We start from the raw sequence: 21,677 nt of genomic DNA on the forward strand, positions 1-21,677 counted from the left end.
TTCACCCTCCTCCCTAAAATACATACCAGACTAGTTAAGTTTCTTAAGGGTGGAATCTGTGTCTTAGTGCCTCTTCTTATACCTATTACCCAGCATAAAGACGATAAATGTTTGTGGAATTGTGTTGAATTAAATTGAATTCAGTTATCCTCCCCCCAGTAGATTTTTCAGTTAATCTAAAAGCATTTGGTAAGAACTTACTACATACCAAGCACCTTGCTAAGAACTAGGGATATAAATAAAAGCCAAAACCCTTCATGTCTTCCAAGAGCTCACATGCCTAATGGGAAGAACATATGAAACTAACTAGGTACATCCTAGAGAGCTTCTTTAGAGGAGGTGGACGTAATCTCAGAGTGAAAGGCATTGGTAGCTGGGGTTGGTCAGGAAAGGCCTCCTTGACCTTACTTTACTGAAGGTAAAATTTGAACTTAGTCTCGAAAGAAGCCAGAGGAAGTAAGGGGCAGAGGTAAAGAAGGGGAGCATTCCAGGCACAAGGGATGGCCCTTGAAAGGTCACAGAATGGAAAGTTGAAGAAAAGCATATAGCCAATAAAACAGAATTATTGAATGAATCAAAGAGAATAAAATGTAAGAACACTAGAAAACCAGCAAGGGCCTGATTATGGAGGGTCTTAAGTGCCAGTTTATTTTTGATCCTGGAGGTAATAAGGAGCCTCTGTACTTTATTAAATAAGGGAGTGATATGGTCAGACCCAGGCTTTAAGAAAATCACCTCAGTAGCTGAAAAATATATCTGAATTGGAGTGGAAAGGGATGAGACAAAGAAGTAAATTAGAAAGACTATTGTAGGAAAGATGTAATGAGTTATATCCAATAGTCTTAAGCTCCTCTTTGCATCAAACCTTTAAAAAATATTCACTATTCCTATCCAAAATCAAAATTCTGATTGAATTTCATCCATTGTCATTTTCTTTAAAGAGATCTTTACATTCTTTTCAAAATGGAAGTAATTCTATTATTTCTCATTCATGCCTACATGTTTTTATGTGACAATATATTATCAATGCCGTGTATTTGGGATAGCTTTACTTGAAGTTCATACTAAGGAAAAAAGAATTTGGGTATAAGTGTACGAAGACAAAAGCTTGGATGGAAGCTTGGCTTCATCAGCACCATGTTGTAACCTTCTGCCATCTTATCTAGACTAGAAAAAGATACATCTGGAAATATGTTGTGTTTTGAATCTGGATCTCAATCTTGACATTTAATATCTGTCCAGACTTAGGGAAGTCATTTTAACCTTTCTCAACTTCAGTTTCCCCTTTGGGAAAATGAGGAGTTAGGACTAGGTAACTTTAAAGTCTGGAGCTCTGATGCCAATTCTATAAACCATTCAGATTCCTTAAGGCAGAATATAAACAGTAAATTGGATGATTATGAACCCTCTTCAGTTCAGGTTAGGTGATTCCGTTATTCAGGTTGTTGGAGACCTCAAGTCTCCCAGTAATTTATGTAAATGAATTCATGGTTAATTCAGCAAATACATATATCATATAGATAAACTGTCTCAATAATAGATTTGCCAACCATGCGAAACCTGTTATCCTATTACGGTATGACCAAAGGCTCCTTCTCTTTAATGTATACCTCCACAATATATAGCAAATTTTTGACATCTCAGAAGTGACTGGATTGTGATTATGAGAATTATTGCACAGAACAAAGCCTGAATTTTTTTTTAGTTTCTCTAGCCTTAGTTGTGGAAAATTACCAACAAAAAGCTCAGAATCTTAACCAAGGAACATCTTTAAGAGGATTCAGTATTAAAAATTCTGTTTACATAACTGTTGATAGATCTACTTGGCATACATCCAAAATATGTCAAATATTTGACAGTTTTCCAAGTGTGTTGTGTATAACAATGCTTCTGGCCATTTTTCTTTGCCATCATTGCTAAAATGGACTTGATGGTTCTATTTTTTCTCTTTATCGTTCAATTACAATTCGTTCCAAAAGAAATCGTATTCTAGAGAGGTATTTAAAGTATTTGACAATAGGAACTCACCAATTTTGTGAATTCTCCTTCAGACATCACTAACAACAACTGAAGAGAAACAAATTATTTTTTGACATTTGTATTGCTGTTCTGTAAATATTCAATTCTTGAAATGTTTTCATTTATCTCTTAAGGTCCTAAATCAAACATCTCGACTTGAAATTCAGCTATTGGAGAATTCCTTGTCAACTTACAAGCTAGAAAAACAACTGCTTCAACAGACACATGAAATCCTAAAAATTCACGAGAAAAACAGGTGAGGTTACATTATTAGACTCCTCAGATAGTTTCCTTTGGGTTCTTTTTCTTCAGAACACATCACTATACTGCTAAATGACTGCTATTACATTATTTCTACAATGATCTATTTGTGGTTTTTAATTGAGTCTTAACATAATCCAGAAAGGACCATGGATCTGTGAGGTAGAAAGACACCAACTGTTACTAATAATAGTAAACTGTATACCTACTTCTCTACTATTCTGAGGCTGCCTTTAGACAATGGATTAAAGCAAGGAGAACCCAGGCTTCTGCCTTGCCCTTTATACTGGCTTAATATACTATGCTGGGAGAGCTATGTGTTTGGGAAGGAGGAAGAGCTAGAGAATCAGAGAAGAATACTTGATGACAGAGTTGTTGAGTATGAGGGAAGTTTTGTAAATTTGCTTGTGTTGTAAAACTATTTGATGTTTTAGGCATTGGGATATAGCTACCAGTAGTCATGAGACCCTGATACCAAAATCATTGACAGTCTCCATTACAATAAATTGGAAAGAAAACACTTATAGAAGCCTAGATCTAATTCTTCTTAGGTATTTTTAATTACTGTTATCCCTAGCGTTGGACACTCTTTCTCCTGATTCTGTGCCTGTTCATTGATTTTATCCCCCATGCATGACATGCTCTCCCTTTTGGCCTCTGCTCAAGGTGATCCTGGCTGGAGAACTAGAGAAACTGCTGGATTATGTTCTTTTGCGTTACTGAGACACAAATAGTAAGGTGTAATTTCCATCCACTTTAGAATATCATTTTTCTAACATTTAATGTTAACCCCCCCCAAAAAAGGTAGCTTTTCATTGTGTATTTCAAGTTGCTTCTTTATGAAATTTAGATTAATAGTAGCTTTGGATAAAAATAACATTATTTTAATCCCATAAATTAGCTTTTCTAGATGCTATCACAATATCATAGAAAGTAGTACAGTTATGGCTGACTTTGCTTTGACTTTAAGATTATTGATAGAAATGTGACATAAACTCTTTCTTTTAGGAATCTAAATATCTAGACAAACAGAAAAGTGCAGCTAGAAAACTTTCTCTTTATAGCATTTGGGTGATGAGTTATATTCTTTGCTCTTTGTTAGGGTGCTGCTACCCTTGTGTTTCCTATACTAGAGAATACAGCTACTTTGAGTGTATAATTAGGGGGAGGTTTAATTGTCCAACCTGAAAAAATTATAACAGGGTTGTTTAGCTTCATACTAAAATGCAAAGTTAGTAGTAACAAGAAATAATAGTATGGTGTGTTTTGTATGGAAAGGCATTTTGATAGTATGGAAAGAAAACTGAATTTATACTCAGAAGACATGATCCCAACTCTGCCACTTACCACTGCTATCAACAACTGAGTTTTATGTCAGATTTTAAGGCTTACAAAGTACTTAAAATAAATTTTCTCATTTGAACTTCCCAATAATACTGTAAGATAAGTATTAAAAATAATAATAAATATTATATGCCTATTCTGTGCCAAACTTCATGCTAAGTTTTGGGGATACAAATAAAAGCAAAAGTAAAACCTATGTCCTCAAGGATCACACATTCTAATGGGGAGACTACCTTCAAACAACTAAGAATATACAAGATAAAAATGGATAGATAGAGATGGATGGATGGACTGACATGAAGATGGATGGATGGATGGATGAATGGATTGACATACAGATGGATGGATAGATGAATGGATGGATGGATGGATGAATGGACTGACATACAGATGGATGGATAGATGGATGGATGGATGGATAGATAGATAGTAAATGATCAATAATCTCAGTAACTTCAAAAGAAAAGGACTAGCAAGAAGTCAGAGGTAGGGTGGGAGATGACTGAAAAAGGCCTTTTATAGTAGGTGGTATTTGAGTCTGGGGTTTTGAAGGAAGCCAGTATCATCTTGAGCAAAGGTAAAGAGGGAGAACACATCATGCATAGGGGGATGTAATGAATGAATTGGCACAGAGTCAGGAGAAACAGTGTCCAGTACAAGGAACAGTAAGTAGACCATAACTGCTGAATTGTACTTCTAAAGAAAATAGAGACCAAGAACAGTTGAAAAGAAAGAAGAGAACCAGTGGTGGAGAGCTTTAAAAACCAAAGAAAGGATTGTACATTTTCTCTTGGAGGTGAGGGAGATATTGCAAGCATTATTACACAAATTTTTTAAGATAAAGAAATTGACACTCAGAAATATTAAGTGACTGATCCAGGATTATATATAGGATCAATCAGTCATCAACATTTATTAAATATTTACTCTTTGCTAGACAGTGTGCTAAGCAATGAAGATAGTAGAGAAAGGAAAAACAATGTCTGTCTTGAGAACTTGCATTTAACGGGGAAGGCAATGTTATAGAGTGAAATTTATGAACTTTTCAATCAGAAGACCTGGGTCCACATTTCACCTCTTTTGTTTGCCACGTGACCTCTGGCAAGTCATTTAACCTCCCTGGGATTCAGTTTCCTCACTTGCAAAATTTGGGACTTGGACTGGGTGGCTTCTGAGGTCCTATCTAGTTCTCAATCTATGATCCTATATGTAAATCAGAACAGAAACGAGTAAATAAAAGGTGACTTTTGAGGGGATGACACTGGCCTCAAGATGGGGACTAGGCAAGGCCTCTTGGAAGGAGTATCTTGACACAGTTAAAAATAAGTTTGACATATGATGCATTTCCTTTATGTCATGTTGACCATTGTGATTTGGAACTAAAAGATCTCATTGAAAGTTACTCTTCCAAAGCAGTTCAAAATGAGTGTGTGTGTGTGTGTGTTTTCTGAAAGAAGAAGGAAGGTAGGTTTGTCTTCCTTTATCTTTTCCTCTTGTCTTAGGGATGTAATAAACCAGTGGTGCCAAATTTAACTAGAAGCAGGGACAATGAAACCATACATGTGGATCCTTGTGGGTTGCATATTGACTCAGAAAACCACATTAACACCATCAATGTTTTATTTTAATTTTATTTATTTTGTTCAATATTTTCCAGTGACATTTTCATCTGCTTCAGGCTGCACTTGGCAGCATCAGGGTCCAGATGTGGTCTGTGGGCCGCATATTTGACACCTGTGGTGTAAACCATCTCTCAACAAGTGTGTTATCACAAGTTATCTTTGACAAATGGTGAGCATAGCACTGAATTACTGATCTCTTGATTGAAATACTCCCAACATATGCATCATTAAGAGGCAGTATAGCATAGTGAGGTGGGTTGGAAATAGTAATAATAATAGCTAAAATGTATACAGTACCTGCTATGTGCTAGGTGCTGTGTTAGACTTCACAAATGTCTTATTTGATCTTCTTGACAAGCCAGGGAGGTAGGTTCTTTTATTATCCCCATTCTATAGATGGGAAAACTGAGGCAAAGTTTAAGTGATTTGTCCATGGTCACACAGCTAGTAAATATCTGAGACTAGATTTGTAATCAGGTCTTTCTGACTTGAGGCCCAGTGCTCTATCCACTGTGCCACCTTGCTGCCTCTCAGACATTAAGACTTGAGTTTGAATCATGTCTGCACTTACTAGTTGGACTATCCTTGGCAATTCACTTAACAGGTGGGAACCTCATTTTCTTCATCTGCAAAATGGGGAAAATAATGGCATCTTCCTCTTGGAGCTGTTGAGATTTTAATGAGAATTAATGCATATAAAACTTTATAATCTTCAATATGTTATATAAATACCAGCTATAAATATCCTTATCCTCAGCATTAATTATTATGTCTCCACTGGACATAAGATGTTAAAATCTTATCCCTGTTGCAAGTAGGAGTGCTTCCCCTTGAAAATCAGAAAGTGATTTTAAAAATATTTATTTGCCTTTTTTTTCTTTAGTACCAACCCTGCCTCAAGTATGACAAATGGTGTCTATTCTAGCTCTAATTTTTCATAGTCTGCTTTGTTTATACTTTTCAATGCTGGATGCTGTCATCATGCTGGGCTGCTTAGGTGCTCTCTGTGTGACTTAGGCTCAAATTCCACTTCTGTCACTTACTGACTAATCAATCAAGGTCAAGTAACCTTTTCTGGCATTTACTTTCCTCATCTAAATATAGTATCTACTTCACAAGATTAGGCAAACTAGACCAACTTTTACCTGAATTCTTACCTAGCCTTTAACTACTGAATGAGTGTTGCCTCAGACAAACTGAGACCCGGGAAAGACCTTCTATTAAAAAGGCCAGGGTCTCTCACTGCATCCAGGGCCAGTGCCATTCATCTTGACCTATGTCTTGCCACAGAACTCCAATGACTCTGGAGAAGAGAGTGAGGCTGATGACTTTGTGCAGCTTTGCCTTACTTAAATCCATTTTACTTGCAAGTCAAGATATGACCTTCTCGATGTCACTGGTCTTCTTTGAGAACATACGACAAAAACAACAAACAGTTTCACAGGGTAATTGTGAGGCTCTAGTGTGTGCAACTTTAGATGGATTATCTGCCTATCAATAATATTGTTAGTGAAAAATATATAAGAATTCTAACTTTTTAAATAGTTTTGCTATTGGTGGTTAAAGTGAGACCCCAAGATTTCTGCAGCATATGCAGTGCCTTTGACCTAGCATCATAATCAGTTCAATACTAGCTACACCCAAATGGCTAAGAAAGGTTTAGTTAATAACAGACCTGGCCATCAATAAATTCTCTCTTCAAGACCAAACCCAGAATGTTATATATAAAATCTAACATATTTTATCAGCTGCTAATAAGTTGTTCCCCCATGAATTGAAATAGATTTTAGTACAATTCTTTCTAGTTGACCATCTATTTCCAATGTAAGCCTGAGTCTTTGAAGTGAATTTTAAATGCAACTGTTAAGTGATGTAGAGTGTCCCAAAAGTCTTAGTATGACTTTAAGCATTAAACCTGTGTTTCTATAGGGCACATATCCTCTCAGACACATACCTGCATGCTGTCCTTTCTCTTCCCCAATTATCCTTGACCCTTAAATTCCCCAGCATTTCTGGGTGATTTTTTGGCATCATTTCAGAGCAATTTGATGCATCTAATTGCTTTGTTATGTCTATCTGTTCTATCTATCGACCCATCTGTCTGCCCGTGTCCATATGTGCATAATAGTGCTTTGGCAGAATAACACTGCTCATTCTGAGGTACATTGCTTTCATGCGACACACTTGGAAAAACATTGTCCTTGTCCAGATAGTCAAAACTTGCCTGTTTGCAATACACAACATGCTTTTCCAGTATCATTATCATCATTTTTCAAAACTACAATGGAATTAAAGGGATACCGGCCAAGTACAACCTAGAAGAATAGTCATGACTTTTTCCCATTTTCATGGATTAGAAACCAAAGTCAATCACCAGACTGTTTAAACTTTTAAAATAGTTTCTTGATGATTTCCTCCCCCAGCCTCTTCAACTAATCTTAATCTCACAAATGTGATAAGACATTATTTCTTTAAAAAAGCCTCAGAAATTAAGCACAGCTTTCCTTTAATCTGCCAGGTCTGGTCTGGATCAGTTAATAAAGTTGGCAAAAGGGATTATCTAAATTAAGCATTGCTTCCTCCCACAGGAATGTCAGGGGGTGGTATCTATGGGTTGCTACTTCATCACCTTTTAGAAGAGTTTTATCTCAACTGGGAGCTAGTACAACAGCCCCCTTGTGGAGTGTGTCACCTCTTTGGAAGAAAGAGGAGGAGTATTTTACGTATGAGGTTGTACAGTCCTTTCATGCTGAGCTATCCTGCTGATTTACATCCTGACAAATAAAATGAATCACTTATCAGATTGAAAATGGGTTTCTTGTCTCATTAGATTTAGTCTTTCTTTCCTGAAAGGTCTGAGCTAATACTTCGAGTTAAAATTTTGCAGTATTTACTCACTCATTTCTTTATTAGTAACCTTGGAATATCATTGAGAAATTCTAAACTTGCCTGTCAGAGATGCTTTTCTTCATGCTACAGTTTCAGTCTCACTTTCTTTTGCTTCTCACAAAAATCAACTAGCCTCTTATGTCCTGGGGAAGTATTTGGCCCCCAAAATTGAAATTACACAACCAAGCACTTGATTGAATCAGAAATATAGATACACATACATACACACACACATTTTCCTTGCTTGTCCGTATGCAAGGAGTAGGGAAGTACATACAATCTCATATAGTAATCATTCAGCAGCATCTACTGACCATCTCCAAGGGTGTATGTTTCTAGGCACAATGTTATTCTTGTTTGGGAAGGAAAGGTGGTCAGGACACAAAGTCATTCCATTGATTAGATGCTACTTTATTTGTTTAGTGAAAGAATAAGTTAGGCAGTTAGGATGGAGTTTTTAAACCAGAGATCTCTCTTCGATTTCAATTGCTGTTTCAACCAAAGGAATCATAGAGTCTCCTAGGCAGAAGAAATTCAGAACCCATGTGGTTTAAGTGGTACCCAAAACTTAGACTTCTTTCTGTAATATGTTCAGAAAATGATCATGTAGGTTTTTCAAATGAAGACCTATAGTAAGGTGAAATCCATCACCTTCTGGGGCAGCCCAGTCCACTCTTGGGTAGCTTTAGTTGTTAGGAAGTTCTTTAGATGGAATTTAAATTTGTCTTTTTGAAAATTCCATCCTCTAGCTTAGGAAGAAAATAATCTAGGTTCATAAACTTTAGATCTCTCCGTAGGCTAATATAGGAGGGGACATTGTTTCCCCATATGTGTGCTGTTCATTTTTTTCCCTACCTGTCTTTAAATAAAAAGTCAGCATTAGAAAAATGACCCTGGTTTAAGAATATTAAGAAATTGGGGCAGTTAAAAGAATGTCATTCTGATTCATCCATATCCCCTACGATCTTCCAAAGTGATTCTCTTGTCTAAGTACTGCTGCACATATGTATGGAAAAAATGGTTTTTCTATCTACTATGGAGTCATAAATGTACCTGCAATCCAATGATTCTCCAGATGCAACCTGATGTTAGCTGAGAGGAAGAGGAAAGTGGGCTCTCTTATGATCCAAACCGAAGAGGTCAAAAAATAGCACCCTCCTATGATGGAACAGGGAAAGAAAGAACATTAGTATATTAAATAGAGCTGACATCATCAATATTTGTCTACAGTGAGTGATTTTGAAACATTTGACAATTTACTTCTCCAGAAGACCAAAAGTTTATCAACTTGACCCCTGCCATTTGTAAGTAGAAAAATGAATAACAGCATACACTTCACTAAAATAATGGCTGTATGGACTTTTTGATGAGATGAGACACCAACATTTTGTTTTTCTGACTTGAATTCAATATAATGAAGTATTCTGCATTTATGTGCCTCGTTTTCTTCGATAAAATGAATTGTTATTAACTTAAATGATTAATGAGATTTTAATAGAACTTTATTGTTATTATCTCATTATCACAGTAACTTGTAAGTTAAATAATACAAATATTATCATCATTCCTATTTCGTGACTAAGAAAAATGAGATTTAAATGATTTAAGTGATTTACCTCAGGTCACACAACAAGGGTCAGAGTCAGATTTACAACTTAAATATCCAGATTCCACATCCATGCTGCTTTTTAAAAAATCTTCCAAGTTTAAAGTATGTAGATTATTATTATTATTTATTATTATAAGTTGCTATAATTTTTGTAGTGCTTTAAGCTTTGCAAAACACTTTACCAATATTGTCTCATTTTATCCTAACAACTCTGGGCAGTAGTTGCCATTATTATCTCCATTTTATAATTGGGAAAATTCTGTTCTTGGGACTCCCCTGAATGAAGGAAGGATCCTTCCTCCCAGAAACAACATTTAAGGAAGGCAACCACTTCAGTCTTCTCTTCATTTCCTACCCACCTACACTCCTTTGGACTTTTCCACATTCCTCTCTCTCTGGTACCTTACTACCTCACTCCCTTTCTCACCTTCCCAATATCCTCTCCTCGATTTGCTTTGGCTTCCTTTTGTGCATTGTCTTCCCCCTGTAGAATTAAACCTCCTTGAAGGCAAATATTTTCTTTCCCATTTCCAGAACTTAGCACAGTGGCTAGCACATAATAAATGCTCATTAAATGGTTATTGACTTGACTGGGGCAGACCGAAGTTAAATCTTTGTCCAAAGTCATGTGCTAGTAAATGTTGATATCAGATCTGAAGTCATGCCTTCTTGACTCCAGACCCAAGGTTCTATCCATTACTCCTCCTAGATTTCCCTAAGTATGAAATTATATAGTACAATAAGGATATGATAAACATATTTGTAATCTGATATGCATAATATGAAATTATATAAAATATGAATTATAGTAATTTTGTTTATAGTTACACAAGATTGGGTGAGTGTTTCAAACCACACTGGAATAAAATCTAGTTTCATTTTAAAATCAGCGTAATTTGAATTTTCTAAGGCCTGTGGATGTGGCCAGAAATATAGGGATACAGAAAATATCTGTTTAAAATGATACTTCTCAATTTTGTTCATGATGGTCTGAAAACTATAATAATATAAAACAATAGGGATATAAGTTTTGTCTGAATTGACCTAGTTTCTGAGAGTTTGTTTAATTTAGCTTTGTTTCTTAACTGGTATTAAATGCAGAATCAAAGAAACAAAACAAAAATAAAAACAAAACAAACAAACACACACACACACACACACACACACACACACACAAATCCAACCACCGAAACAAATGAAAAACAAACTTTAAATAACCTTATAGATTTGTGGTTTTGCCAATGTGACTGAGGTTTGAGAACTGACAAGAAGCCTTGGATTTGTAGTTCAGAGGGACAAACATTCCCTGTTAACCCTGAGAGTGATTTATGCCTATCATCTCAATCCTTTAATTACAGTGTGAGACTGACTTTTGACAGCAAATTCTGGAAGAGACATGTATAGTCTGTGACATAAAGACTAGGCATCACTTCTACTAAGCAGTCATACATTATACTATATGCTGGGAAAAAAGACAGTCCATGCCCTTGAGAAACTCATAGTCTTATGGGGAAGACCAGAAACAAACAAATATGGTCAAGCAAACCATATATAGAATTAATGGGAAATAATAAGCAGGAAGAAAGCACTAAAATTAAAGGGAATTGGGGAGAGAATTCTGGGTGAGATTTTAACTGGGACTTCAAGGAAATGAGAGAAGCCAAGAGGTGTAGATGAGAAGTCAAAGAATTCCAGGTATGAGGGATAGCCAGAGAAAATGACTAGAAATGGGCTCAGTGCAAAGACATGTAGCATCTTGTTCATGAAATAGTAAGGAGACCAATGTCATTGGGTTAGAAAAGAATGCACGTGAAGGAAGACTGGAGGCAGGGGTTGTTCCATGGGTAACGGGGAGTTAGATTATGAAGGGTTTTGAATGCTAAACAGAGGATTTTGCATTTTATCCTAGAGATGGTAGGGAGTTACTGGTATTTATTATGGGTTGACATCGTTTGGCCAGTGTTTTAAGAAAATCACTTTGGTGGCTACATGGAGAACGGATTAGCTGGGGGAGAGATTTGTGGAAGGTAGACAAACTAGCAAACTATTGCAATGGTCCAGTCATGAAGGTCTGCAGAAGGGCAGTATCAATATCAGAGGAGAAAGGGATGCCTATTTGAGAGATGCTGCAAAGGGGGGAAATCAACAAGATTTGGCAAAAGATTGAATGTTGGGGATGAGAGGTAGGGAGGAATAGATGGTAGTGAGCCGGGACACTAGATAGATGAGAGTGCCCTCAACAGTAATAGGAAAGTTGGGGGCCGGGGAGTTTAGGAGAAAAGATAATGAGTATAATTTTGGATTTATTAAGTTTTAAGATGTCTACTGAGTGTCGAATTTGAGTTGTCTGAAAGGCATTTGGAGATATAAGATTTCAGCTTACTAGAGAGATTGTGAAAAGGCAGGTAAATTTGAGAATTGTCAGCACAGAGGTGGTAATTAAGTCCATAGGAGCTAATGAGATTACCAAGTAAAGTAGTATAGAGATGAAAGAGAAAAGTACTCAGGACAGAATTCTGTGAAACACATATAATTAGAGGACATGATTTGGATGACGATATAGGAAAGGACACAAAGAAGGAGTAACGAGATAGATAGGAGGAGAGCTAGGAGAGAGGGGTGCCCTGAAAACTTGGAAAAAGAGAATATTTAGGAGAAGAAATTGGTTAACAGTGTCAAAGACAGCAGAGAGGTCAAGAAGAATAGGTGATAGAGGAAAGGCCATTGAATTTGGCAATTAGGAAATAATTGGTAGCTCTTTAGAGAGCAATTTTGGTTTAAAGATGATGTTGAAAGCTGTATTATTGTTGGGAATTAAGAAGAGAGTTGAGGGGAGAGGAAATGGAGGCACCTACTGTAAATAGCTTTCTCAGCTTTCTCACTCAGGATAAAGTAAAGGGTTTTTGAGGATGAGCGAGACATGGACATGTTTGTAGGCAATAGGGAAGCAGTCTGTAGTTGGGGAGAGGTTAAAAAGAAGTGAGAGAGCAGGAATCACAGAAGGGAAAGTTTGCTGGAAGAGATAGGATACAATGGAATGGATAAAAATGGAATCACTTGTGCAAGGAGAGGGGTTTACTTTAGCAAAGAGGAGGGCCAACTCTTCATGTCAAACAAGGGTGAAAGATAACAGTGGAATAAGGCATGATATAAGATGAGGAGGAGGGGAATAGTAGGAACTTTCAGTTAATGACTTCAATTTTTTCAGCAAAATGCAAGGCAAAGTTCTCAGTTGAGAGGGTGGTGGGAAAGTTTGAGGAAAACTGAAAGGATTTGGAAGAGCTGCTGTGGAAAATGAGATAGTGAGTTAATAAAGGAAATATGGAAGGATTACCTAGTAGTAGTGAAGGCCAGTTGAGGTTGTGTATCATAAATTTTAGTGTATCCACTCAGAGTATTTGTGTGAGTTTCTCCACCTTTGTGTAGCAACAAGTATGCAGGAGCAGAGGTAGTAGATAGTAGCAGTGATCCAAAGCTGAGGTTTGGCAGGGCACAATTAATATGATAAAGGGGCCAAAGATTAAGAGAAGGGGATAACATAGAGTTGAGCTGGTTCACCCAGGGGTCGAGACAAACAAGGCAGAGAGTGGCAAGTACAGGGGTGATAGACAGGGAAAGAACTGAGAGGCTGAGGGATTGGAGGTCATGATGCAAATTTGGTATGGGAAGGTAGAGGGAGAGGTAGAAATCCAACATTGTGTGATTAGATAAGGGAATTCCATAGTTCGCATTTATGAGTGATGGAATATGTAAAGGATATGGCCATTTTTGTACCTATTGAGATTATATATTGAGATTATTCAATACTAGAGGAGGGGATCATGGGAACATAATGAACCATTATATTGCCCCAGCTTTAAAACAAGCTAATTGTTGTAAGAAGGCATGGCTAATTAAATTTTCAGAAACAAAGGAGATGTACAGAAAAAAAAAACAAAACTAGTATCTGCTGGCCCCCTATAACTTCCACAGTGACATCAACAGCCACAGGCATTATATTAAAAATTTCCCTTCATGAACTACAACAAGGGGAAGGAGGGAACAAAAAACACATGGGAATTTTTACTCATTCCAGTGAAAGTTATTTATCAAAAGGAAAACAATAAACCAACAAAATTCAAGGAAAATTGACACTTCTCATGAGATACTAACTAGTAAGTTATTGGCTTGTTTATATTCAGTGTCATAAATCAATTATGTGTGCTGGAAAAAACATATTTTAATCTTTCATGTTATTACAATGAGACCACTCTTTATAGCTCTTATGGACCACCAGTGATCCCCAGACAATATTTTAATAATTATTCATCTAGACTTTTTCTCTTCAGTCACTCTTTTTTTAGATTTTTTATTATAAATATAACATTCATTAACAAATGTAAATGTTTTGCTACACAAAGAACAAGAGTCTTGTATAAGAAACTGCAGATAAATGTCAAATTTATGTTTTTTAAGTAAATACATATATTATTATAATTTAACAGTTATAACAAGATTGTTTTATTTCTCTTTGTTCTTATTTATAATTTTCGTTGTTTTTGTGCCTTGGTTCATTTTACCCTATAATTCTATTGTTAGGCATATTTTCCAAGGGAAAGTATCCATATGTATAATCAAATCTTTTCAGGCACACAAATTTATCTTACATTTATAGAAGCATTTCTAAAAAAAGTTTTATTCATTTATTCATTCATTCATTTGAAAATTTAGCAATTCTTCTATAGATTTTTTGGGGAAATGCATAGAAAACCCTTGTTGTCCCACTTTTAAATCTCAGAAAAGTCTTGATTTTTGATTTTGAGAAACTTTTCATTCCTGAGAATTGAAATGATGACTTCACCATCCTCTTGAATTAGTAATCGAGCCACCATCAGCTACCCATCTTTGTAACACATGTTGACACCATCCCTATAAAGAGTAAAGATTTTTGTTTTGCCAAAACAAAACAAAACAAAACCCTGAAGCATCTGCAGACTGGTTCAGACCAATAAACAGGGAATGTTTGTACATTTTCAACATTTCCTCTCAGTCTGACAACATCAGCCTTTGTACAAATAGAGCTAATCAACTGTCACCACTGTGAATTCATTGGCTGCTGGGTAAGGAAGACATTGCAGGAAACAACAAGGAAGGAAAGAACAGTTTCTGTTTTCTGTGAGGGCATTGAGATAGATTCTGACAGACATACTTTATGATGAGAGCAGTTTTGTTGCTTTCAGTTATGACCAGAACAAATAGGTGAATAATATTAGGACCAGCCTGAAGCCACAGCCAGGATCGAAAGTTTACTTATGGAAAGCCTTAAACTCAAATTCAAAATTCTGATTTATTTCACTTCTTTTATTTTTTCATCCTAGGGCACATCTGCCCCAAGCTAAAAGTAAAGTGTCAAAATTTGATCAGTGTCAATTCTCAAAGTATTTCTGGCATGATGGGAAATAGGAAGTACAGAGAATCTTATGAGAAACTATTCTTATGGAATGTCAGGCCCAAACTTATAAACCTTGGGGTTTGGTGGCATTCAGTAGAAATGCTCTTTCCTGATATAGATTAGAAAATTTTCTTTAAGACTTGCCTCAGTGCACTAAGGGGGTGAAATGATTTGACCAAGGTAATTTAGCTTGTATGTCAGAATGTGTGACCTGGTCTTTATTTTGTTTTTTTTAACCTTCTTTCTACTTACAAAGTTACCAACATGGTACAGGCCCTCATCACCTCAAGTCTAGCTACTGCAAAAGCCTGCTGATTTCCTTTCCTCAAGTCTCTCCTCCCAATCCCTGTAAATCCTCCATTCAGTGGCAAAAATGATTTTCCTAAGGGACAGAACTGACCATGTCATCCCAACCAGCCCCACTGTGTTTCCCTCTAACTAGACCTCACAATCAAATTTAAAATCCTCTGGTTGGTTTTCAAACCCATTTACAACCTGGCCATTTCCCACCTCTTCAGTGGTCTTGTACTTTGCTCCTCGCACTTACTTTAAGATCCAGAAATGTTGGCCTTTTCATTGTTCCTTGAATGTTTATTTATACATTTTGACTGCTTTTTTAAAAAAAAATAATTAGCTGTTCTTTATTTCTAGAAGCCTTTTCCTCCTTAATTCTTCCTTCTGGCTTTGCTAGCATTCTTCAAAACTCAGCTTAAATCTTGTGTTTTGAAAAAGGCTTGCCTATTCCCAAGTCCCCCAGTGTCTTCCCTCTAAGATTACTTCCCATTTACACTGTGTGTGAACAGAGTTGTTTGCATGTTGTGTGCATTAGAATTGGAGCTCCTTGAGGGCTGGGGCCATAGTTTTACTTGTGTTTGTATAACTTAGTACAGTGCTTGGCACATAGTGAACACAATAAAATACTTACCTACTTGACTGACTGATTGAATCCAGATCTTTCTGATAAGTGGCTTTCTATCTATTGAGTCATGCAAAATTGCAGAGATTAGGATTCCATTCAGTGTAGAGGTCTGAGTTGGAACAAGAGCAATACTCTGAATGGAATGCCATCAGGGAAATGAGAAGTGATATCTCTGTGGGCCAAATCTGAAAAAGGATCAAGACTGTCTACTTGGCCATAGCCAACTGGAGATATTCAGTAGTCCTACAGTTGAATGTTTGACCACAAGGCCAGTAATGAATAATGGACATGTAATATCTTGGAGTCCAAGTTTATTCATTTGACAAATTGGGATGATAGTGAATCATCCTCTTAGATAATACATACACTGTGAAGAACACTAGATTTTGAGGGAACTCTAGATTTTGTCATAACCCGGCTATTTATTACCTGAGTGATTATGGGCAAGTCATTACTTAAAAGCTCAGCTTCCTCATATATAAAATAGAGATATTGATACTTGCAATGTCTATTTTAGTGGGAAGCTATTACTATCAAATAAAATAATATATAGAAAACATGTTTTTATAAGACACTAAACCAATCTGAGTTATTATTGTTATTTTAGCCATGATAGGGAGGTCTGACATATTGTCATTTTCCATACCCATGCTCTCTTACCTTTGAAAAGAAGGGAGGGAGGTATGTACTGTCTTGTTTGGCACCAATCTTAGCCATTTTAATTTCACAGTATTCAGAGGGTCAGAGAATTTGAGAATTTAAAGGGGGATCAGTAGAATAACATAAAGGAAAAGAATTCCTACTGTAACATAACTGAAAGTGGTTGGCTAGACTCTTCTCCATGAGCTCCATAGAGAGGGAAACCACCCTTCTCAAGGAAGCTTACTCCACAGTTGGAAAGCTCTAATTGTAAGGATTTTTTTGTTGTTGTTGAAATCAAGTCTAAATTCACCTCTTGACTGATTTCTCTTGGTTCTCCTGCTTTGTGGTTGATGATGTTTCCATTTGTGCTGTTGTACTATGTTGTATTCCTAGTTCATGCTTCACTTTGCACCATTTCATCCAAGTCTTTGAACATTTTTCTGGAGCCGTCATATTCGTGGTTGCTACCAGAGCAGTAATCTTCCATTACATTCACGTACCCCAGTTTGTTTAGACATTCCCTAATCAATGAGCATTTGCTTTATTTTTCTAGTTCTTTACCACTACAAATACTGCTGCTATAAATGCTGGGCCAAATCTTATAAAATGAAATTTACTAGGGATAAATGCGAAGTCTTACACTCAGGGCCAAAAAAATGAAGTTGAGAAGTACAGCCTAGGGGAGGCATGGCTACTTGACAGTTCACCCAAAGATGATTTGGGGGTTTTAATGGTCTGCAGTCTCAATGAGTCACCACCATGGCAGCCAAAAAAGTAAATGTAATGTGAGCTTGCAGTGAGAAGCATCATGTCTCAAGCAAAGGGAATGGACCTTTTTGTTTTGTTTTGTTTTCCCCTTAAAGGATCCAGTCCTGTTTCTTTTTCCGCTGATGGTTCCCCTTGGTTACAAACCCATTGAACCTCTCTGGATTCACTAGCACAAAAAAGTTTGTACCTCAGAATCCATTGGCAAGTCTTCCCTGTCTGCATGCATTTGCTATACACTTAGTTTTGTTTTTCTTGACTAAGATTCAGTCAGTCCTCTTCTTTATTTTTTATACTATAGGGTGGTATTCTTTACCTAGCCATGGGAATACAGAAAACTGGAAAGGAGCTCTCCTTTGAGGAGAACAGAAGGAGATGAATAACAAGTGCGCGCACAGGAGGGAAATATGCCAAAGGCTTGTGAAGTACAAGCTTCTTTGTCCCAATGTATCCTCAGAGGTTCAGTGGATTTGTAACCAAGGGGAACTAGTACCAGCAAAAGAAACAAGTCTTAATCCTTTACCAGAAAAAGTCCACAAATTTGCCGATTTTCCCAAAGGCCTGGGGAAATCATTTTCTCCATATTCAGACTCTTTGATCATCCTCCAGCTTCCTAGATACTGTTCTTTTCAGTCTAACCTGAAGAAAGGAAGGGAATGGAAAAAGCATTTTTTTAAAAGATATATCTCATTTGATCCTCACAGCAATCCTGTGAGGGAAGTGCTGTTATTATCCCCATTTTAGAGTCAAGGAAACTGAGGCAAACAAAGGTTAAGGGACTTGCTCTGGGTCTTAGAGCTAGTACGTGTCTGAGGCCAGATTGGAACTCCAGTCTTTTTGACTACAGACCCAGTACTCTGTCCCCTGTGCCATTGACTACTTCCGATTGTGAAGATAGCATTTCTTCCTCCATGTTGCCAATAATTGTCCCTGAAAATATCATTTTCGCTAAACAAAGATCATCATAAAAAATGGAGAGGAAGGATGAATGTGTTGTAGTAGAAAGAGCCCTGAATTTTGAGTTAGAAAACCTAGGTTTGAATGCCAGCTGTGCCCCTTAATATCTTGTGCAAGACCTTGAGAAAATCCCTTCACTTCTTTGGAACTCAGTTTTCTAATCTGTAAAACAGGGAGGATGGACTAACTGACTTCTAAAGTCTTTTTCAATTCTATGATACTGTGATTAAAACAAAACAAAATTAAAAAAAAAAAACCTTTAAAAATCCAAGGAGATTTATCTAATGATATAAATACCTTTCTGGTGGGGGTTTTCTAGATTTGGGATTTTGTCTCCTTAAACTTGAACCTTGGACAGGAAAAGTGTGCTTTCATATTCTATATAATTCTGAGTTCACTATTGGTCCCTGACAAATAAGGAATGAAAGTAATTACAACAATATTAGTTCGCCAAGGGGCATATCACATACTAATTGGGGAAAATGGAGAGATCACAGTTCATCATATTTCAGGGGGACAATGCCATTTGGAGTTATTTTCTAGCATCATTATATATAATGTTCTTATTAAACCAGTATGAATTTTATTCTTCGCATCATTATATGTAACAACTAATTCTTAAGTTCTAATCTTTAATATAACATGTGCATCTTGTTAGATTCCTCTATTTGGTTAAATTATCTGAAATTATGCAGGCATTTTGGCATTGATCTTTTATCCAGGTTAAAACAAAGTTAAAAAGAAGGTAAGCAGAGAAATAGCTCACAGTTTACAAATGGTCCTCAGAACCGAAGTCTACTAGGAGGCATTTCAAGATGCTATCCCAGGTAGAGTAATGGCTTACCCAACAAGTGACCTGTATTCATATTTTTTAATCTATCAGTAGAGAAATCTTTTTCTGTGACCCTCCCTAACAGTAACATGTTACCAAAATAAAAGAAAGTATTTCTCATTAATGATTCCTTCTTGCCTGTTAGGTCCATTACCCATTATCTTGCTTTAGCTGCTTTAGCCAAGCTTCTATTCCAAAAAGGATCAGAGAGCACACAGAATGATCATTTTCTTCAAATTTCTGCACTCCAGAGACTTCTAAGTTGTCCCATTGAGAGCTTTCAGTGGTAGTGGGAGAACTTGTTTCTCCTTTTGAGATGAATATGTTATCAAAAGGGAACCATAAGCTTTCTTAACTGCCCTATTGAAATATAAACTGTCATATTATAAGGCTCCCATCCGAAGAGGCAGAAATGTGGGTAGCTATATTACATGTACTGCTGCATCACACGTATGCACACACACACACACACACACACACACACACACACACACTGCTCTGGTGCTAATGGCTTCTATACAATGATCGGGGTATGAGATGACTGAGCCACAGATCCATGGACTAGAAAATGGATTTATTGGTGGGGGGTGGAGAGGAGGCAAAAAGCCCAACACAATTCTGCTCTTTTTTTCCTGTATATTCCAAGAAGCCATTGCGATAGCTGGTCCCCCAGGACAGGCAAGGAGAGAATTGGGCTCATGAGGTATGCTCTATTTTGGAATCTGAGAATTAATTTTAAAGTACTCCCTGGTGCCCTTTTCTTAAAAAATGTCCAGAATGATTCAGCATGTTTGTTTCCAAGGTAGAGTAAGTGTATAATCTAGTTCATCGGGTATGAATAACACCTTGTAAACTAGGGACTGGTTGACCCTTCTGAAAACTGAATTGAAAAATTGAGTTGGACATCCCTGTGGAGTACTAATAGATTAGGCACTCCATAAAAATCTATTTTTTAAAAAAAATTATAGGCAATTGCTAGACTCCAAAAGTGCTTCTGCATGGTGTCCTTTTTTTTTTTTTTTTTAATATGCAAGGAGAGTACCCTGTGAAGAATTCTGAGAGGAGAGCCTAACTTGAAAACTCCAGAGCACTAAATGAAGAATGCCAATTTCAATCAATCTATAAGCATTTATTAAATGTCAACTATGTGATGGGCACCGTGCTAAGCGGTCCTGGATGCAAATACAGTAAGTTAAATAGTTGTAAGTGTAAGGATCTTACAACATATGTGAACCCAAGCCATCAGCATACTGAAGTCTTTCTTTGTCCAAGCCAATTAAATGTCCCATCTGAGAGTATCAGTCATCCATCAATGAGTGCTTATTAAGCACCTACCAAATGCCAGCACAATGCTAGCCTCTGGGGATACAAGAAGAAATAATGAAAATATCCCTACCTGCAGTGAATGCAAATTATACAGGGGAATCAACAAAGAATTATAGGCATTTATATAGTGACAATATAAAATACATATAATAAATAATGCAGACACACAAAATAGTTAAATACTGGGAAATTTGGGAAGGTGAGCAGCTACAGTAGGGAATAAGGAAAGACTTCATTCATCTTAAAGGAAAGGAGGTGCTTTATGAGGTGCTAGAAGCAGGGAGCACATTTCTGGCAAGGACATCTAATTCAAAGGTATGGAGAGGACAGTATGGAGTGCTATGGGTTGGAAACAGAAAGAGAGTTTGCTTGCATTGAAGAGTGAAGGAAGAGGAGTGGTATTCAATTAGACTAGAAATATGGGTAGTATCAGACTGTAATGGTTTAAAAGCTAAGCAGGGACAATGCACACATTATCCTAGAGGCGATAGAAAGGCCTTGGAGTTGATTGAGTAAGGGAGTCACATGGTGAGACCTGTGGTTATGGAAAATTACTTTAGCAATACTATGTAATATGGATTGGAGTTTCGAGAGTTTTGAGGCAGAGAGGCCAATAAATAGATTGTTACAGTAATCTAGGCAACAGTAATAAGAAATTGAACTAAGGTGGTAGCTTTGAAACTGGGGAGAAGAGATCAGATGAGATAAAGGTTGGGAAGGTAGAAATAATATTTGGCAACTAATTGCACATGTAAGTGAGGGACAGTGAAGAGTAAACGATAATGCTGAAATTATGAACCTGAGACACTAGAGGGACAGTGATAGCTTTAACAGGATAGGAAGATGAGAGAGCTTAAGGTGAAGAAAATAATTTTGGTTTTAGTTATGTTGAATCTGTGGGACATCTGGTTTGAAATATGTAATAGGTAGTTGGTCATCTAGAACCAGAGCTTGTGAGAGGAACTGAGTGTTGGGTGTATCAAACTGGAAATCATCTGTATAGTGATGAAAGTTAAATACATGGGAGAAGGGGAGAGAGAGAGACAGATGGAAAGACAGAG

The 21,677-nt window shown here is 36.8% G+C and overlaps 1 protein-coding gene across 2 annotated transcripts in view; it reads left to right on the forward strand.

Moving 5' to 3' along the window:
* The window catches only part of ANGPT1 (angiopoietin 1), a 328,297-nt gene that overhangs the window by 191,784 nt on the left and 114,836 nt on the right, over positions 1–21,677 (forward strand). For both annotated transcript variants that reach the window (XM_072603282.1, XM_072603283.1), the window contains exon 3: positions 2,154–2,275. In XM_072603282.1, the coding sequence (XP_072459383.1) occupies positions 2,154–2,275 (122 nt within the window). The remainder of the gene's footprint in view (positions 1–2,153; positions 2,276–21,677) is intronic.

This window comes from Notamacropus eugenii, chromosome 4 (genome assembly GCF_028372415.1).
Source record: "Notamacropus eugenii isolate mMacEug1 chromosome 4, mMacEug1.pri_v2, whole genome shotgun sequence".
NCBI classification, from domain to species: Eukaryota; Metazoa; Chordata; class Mammalia; order Diprotodontia; family Macropodidae; genus Notamacropus; species Notamacropus eugenii.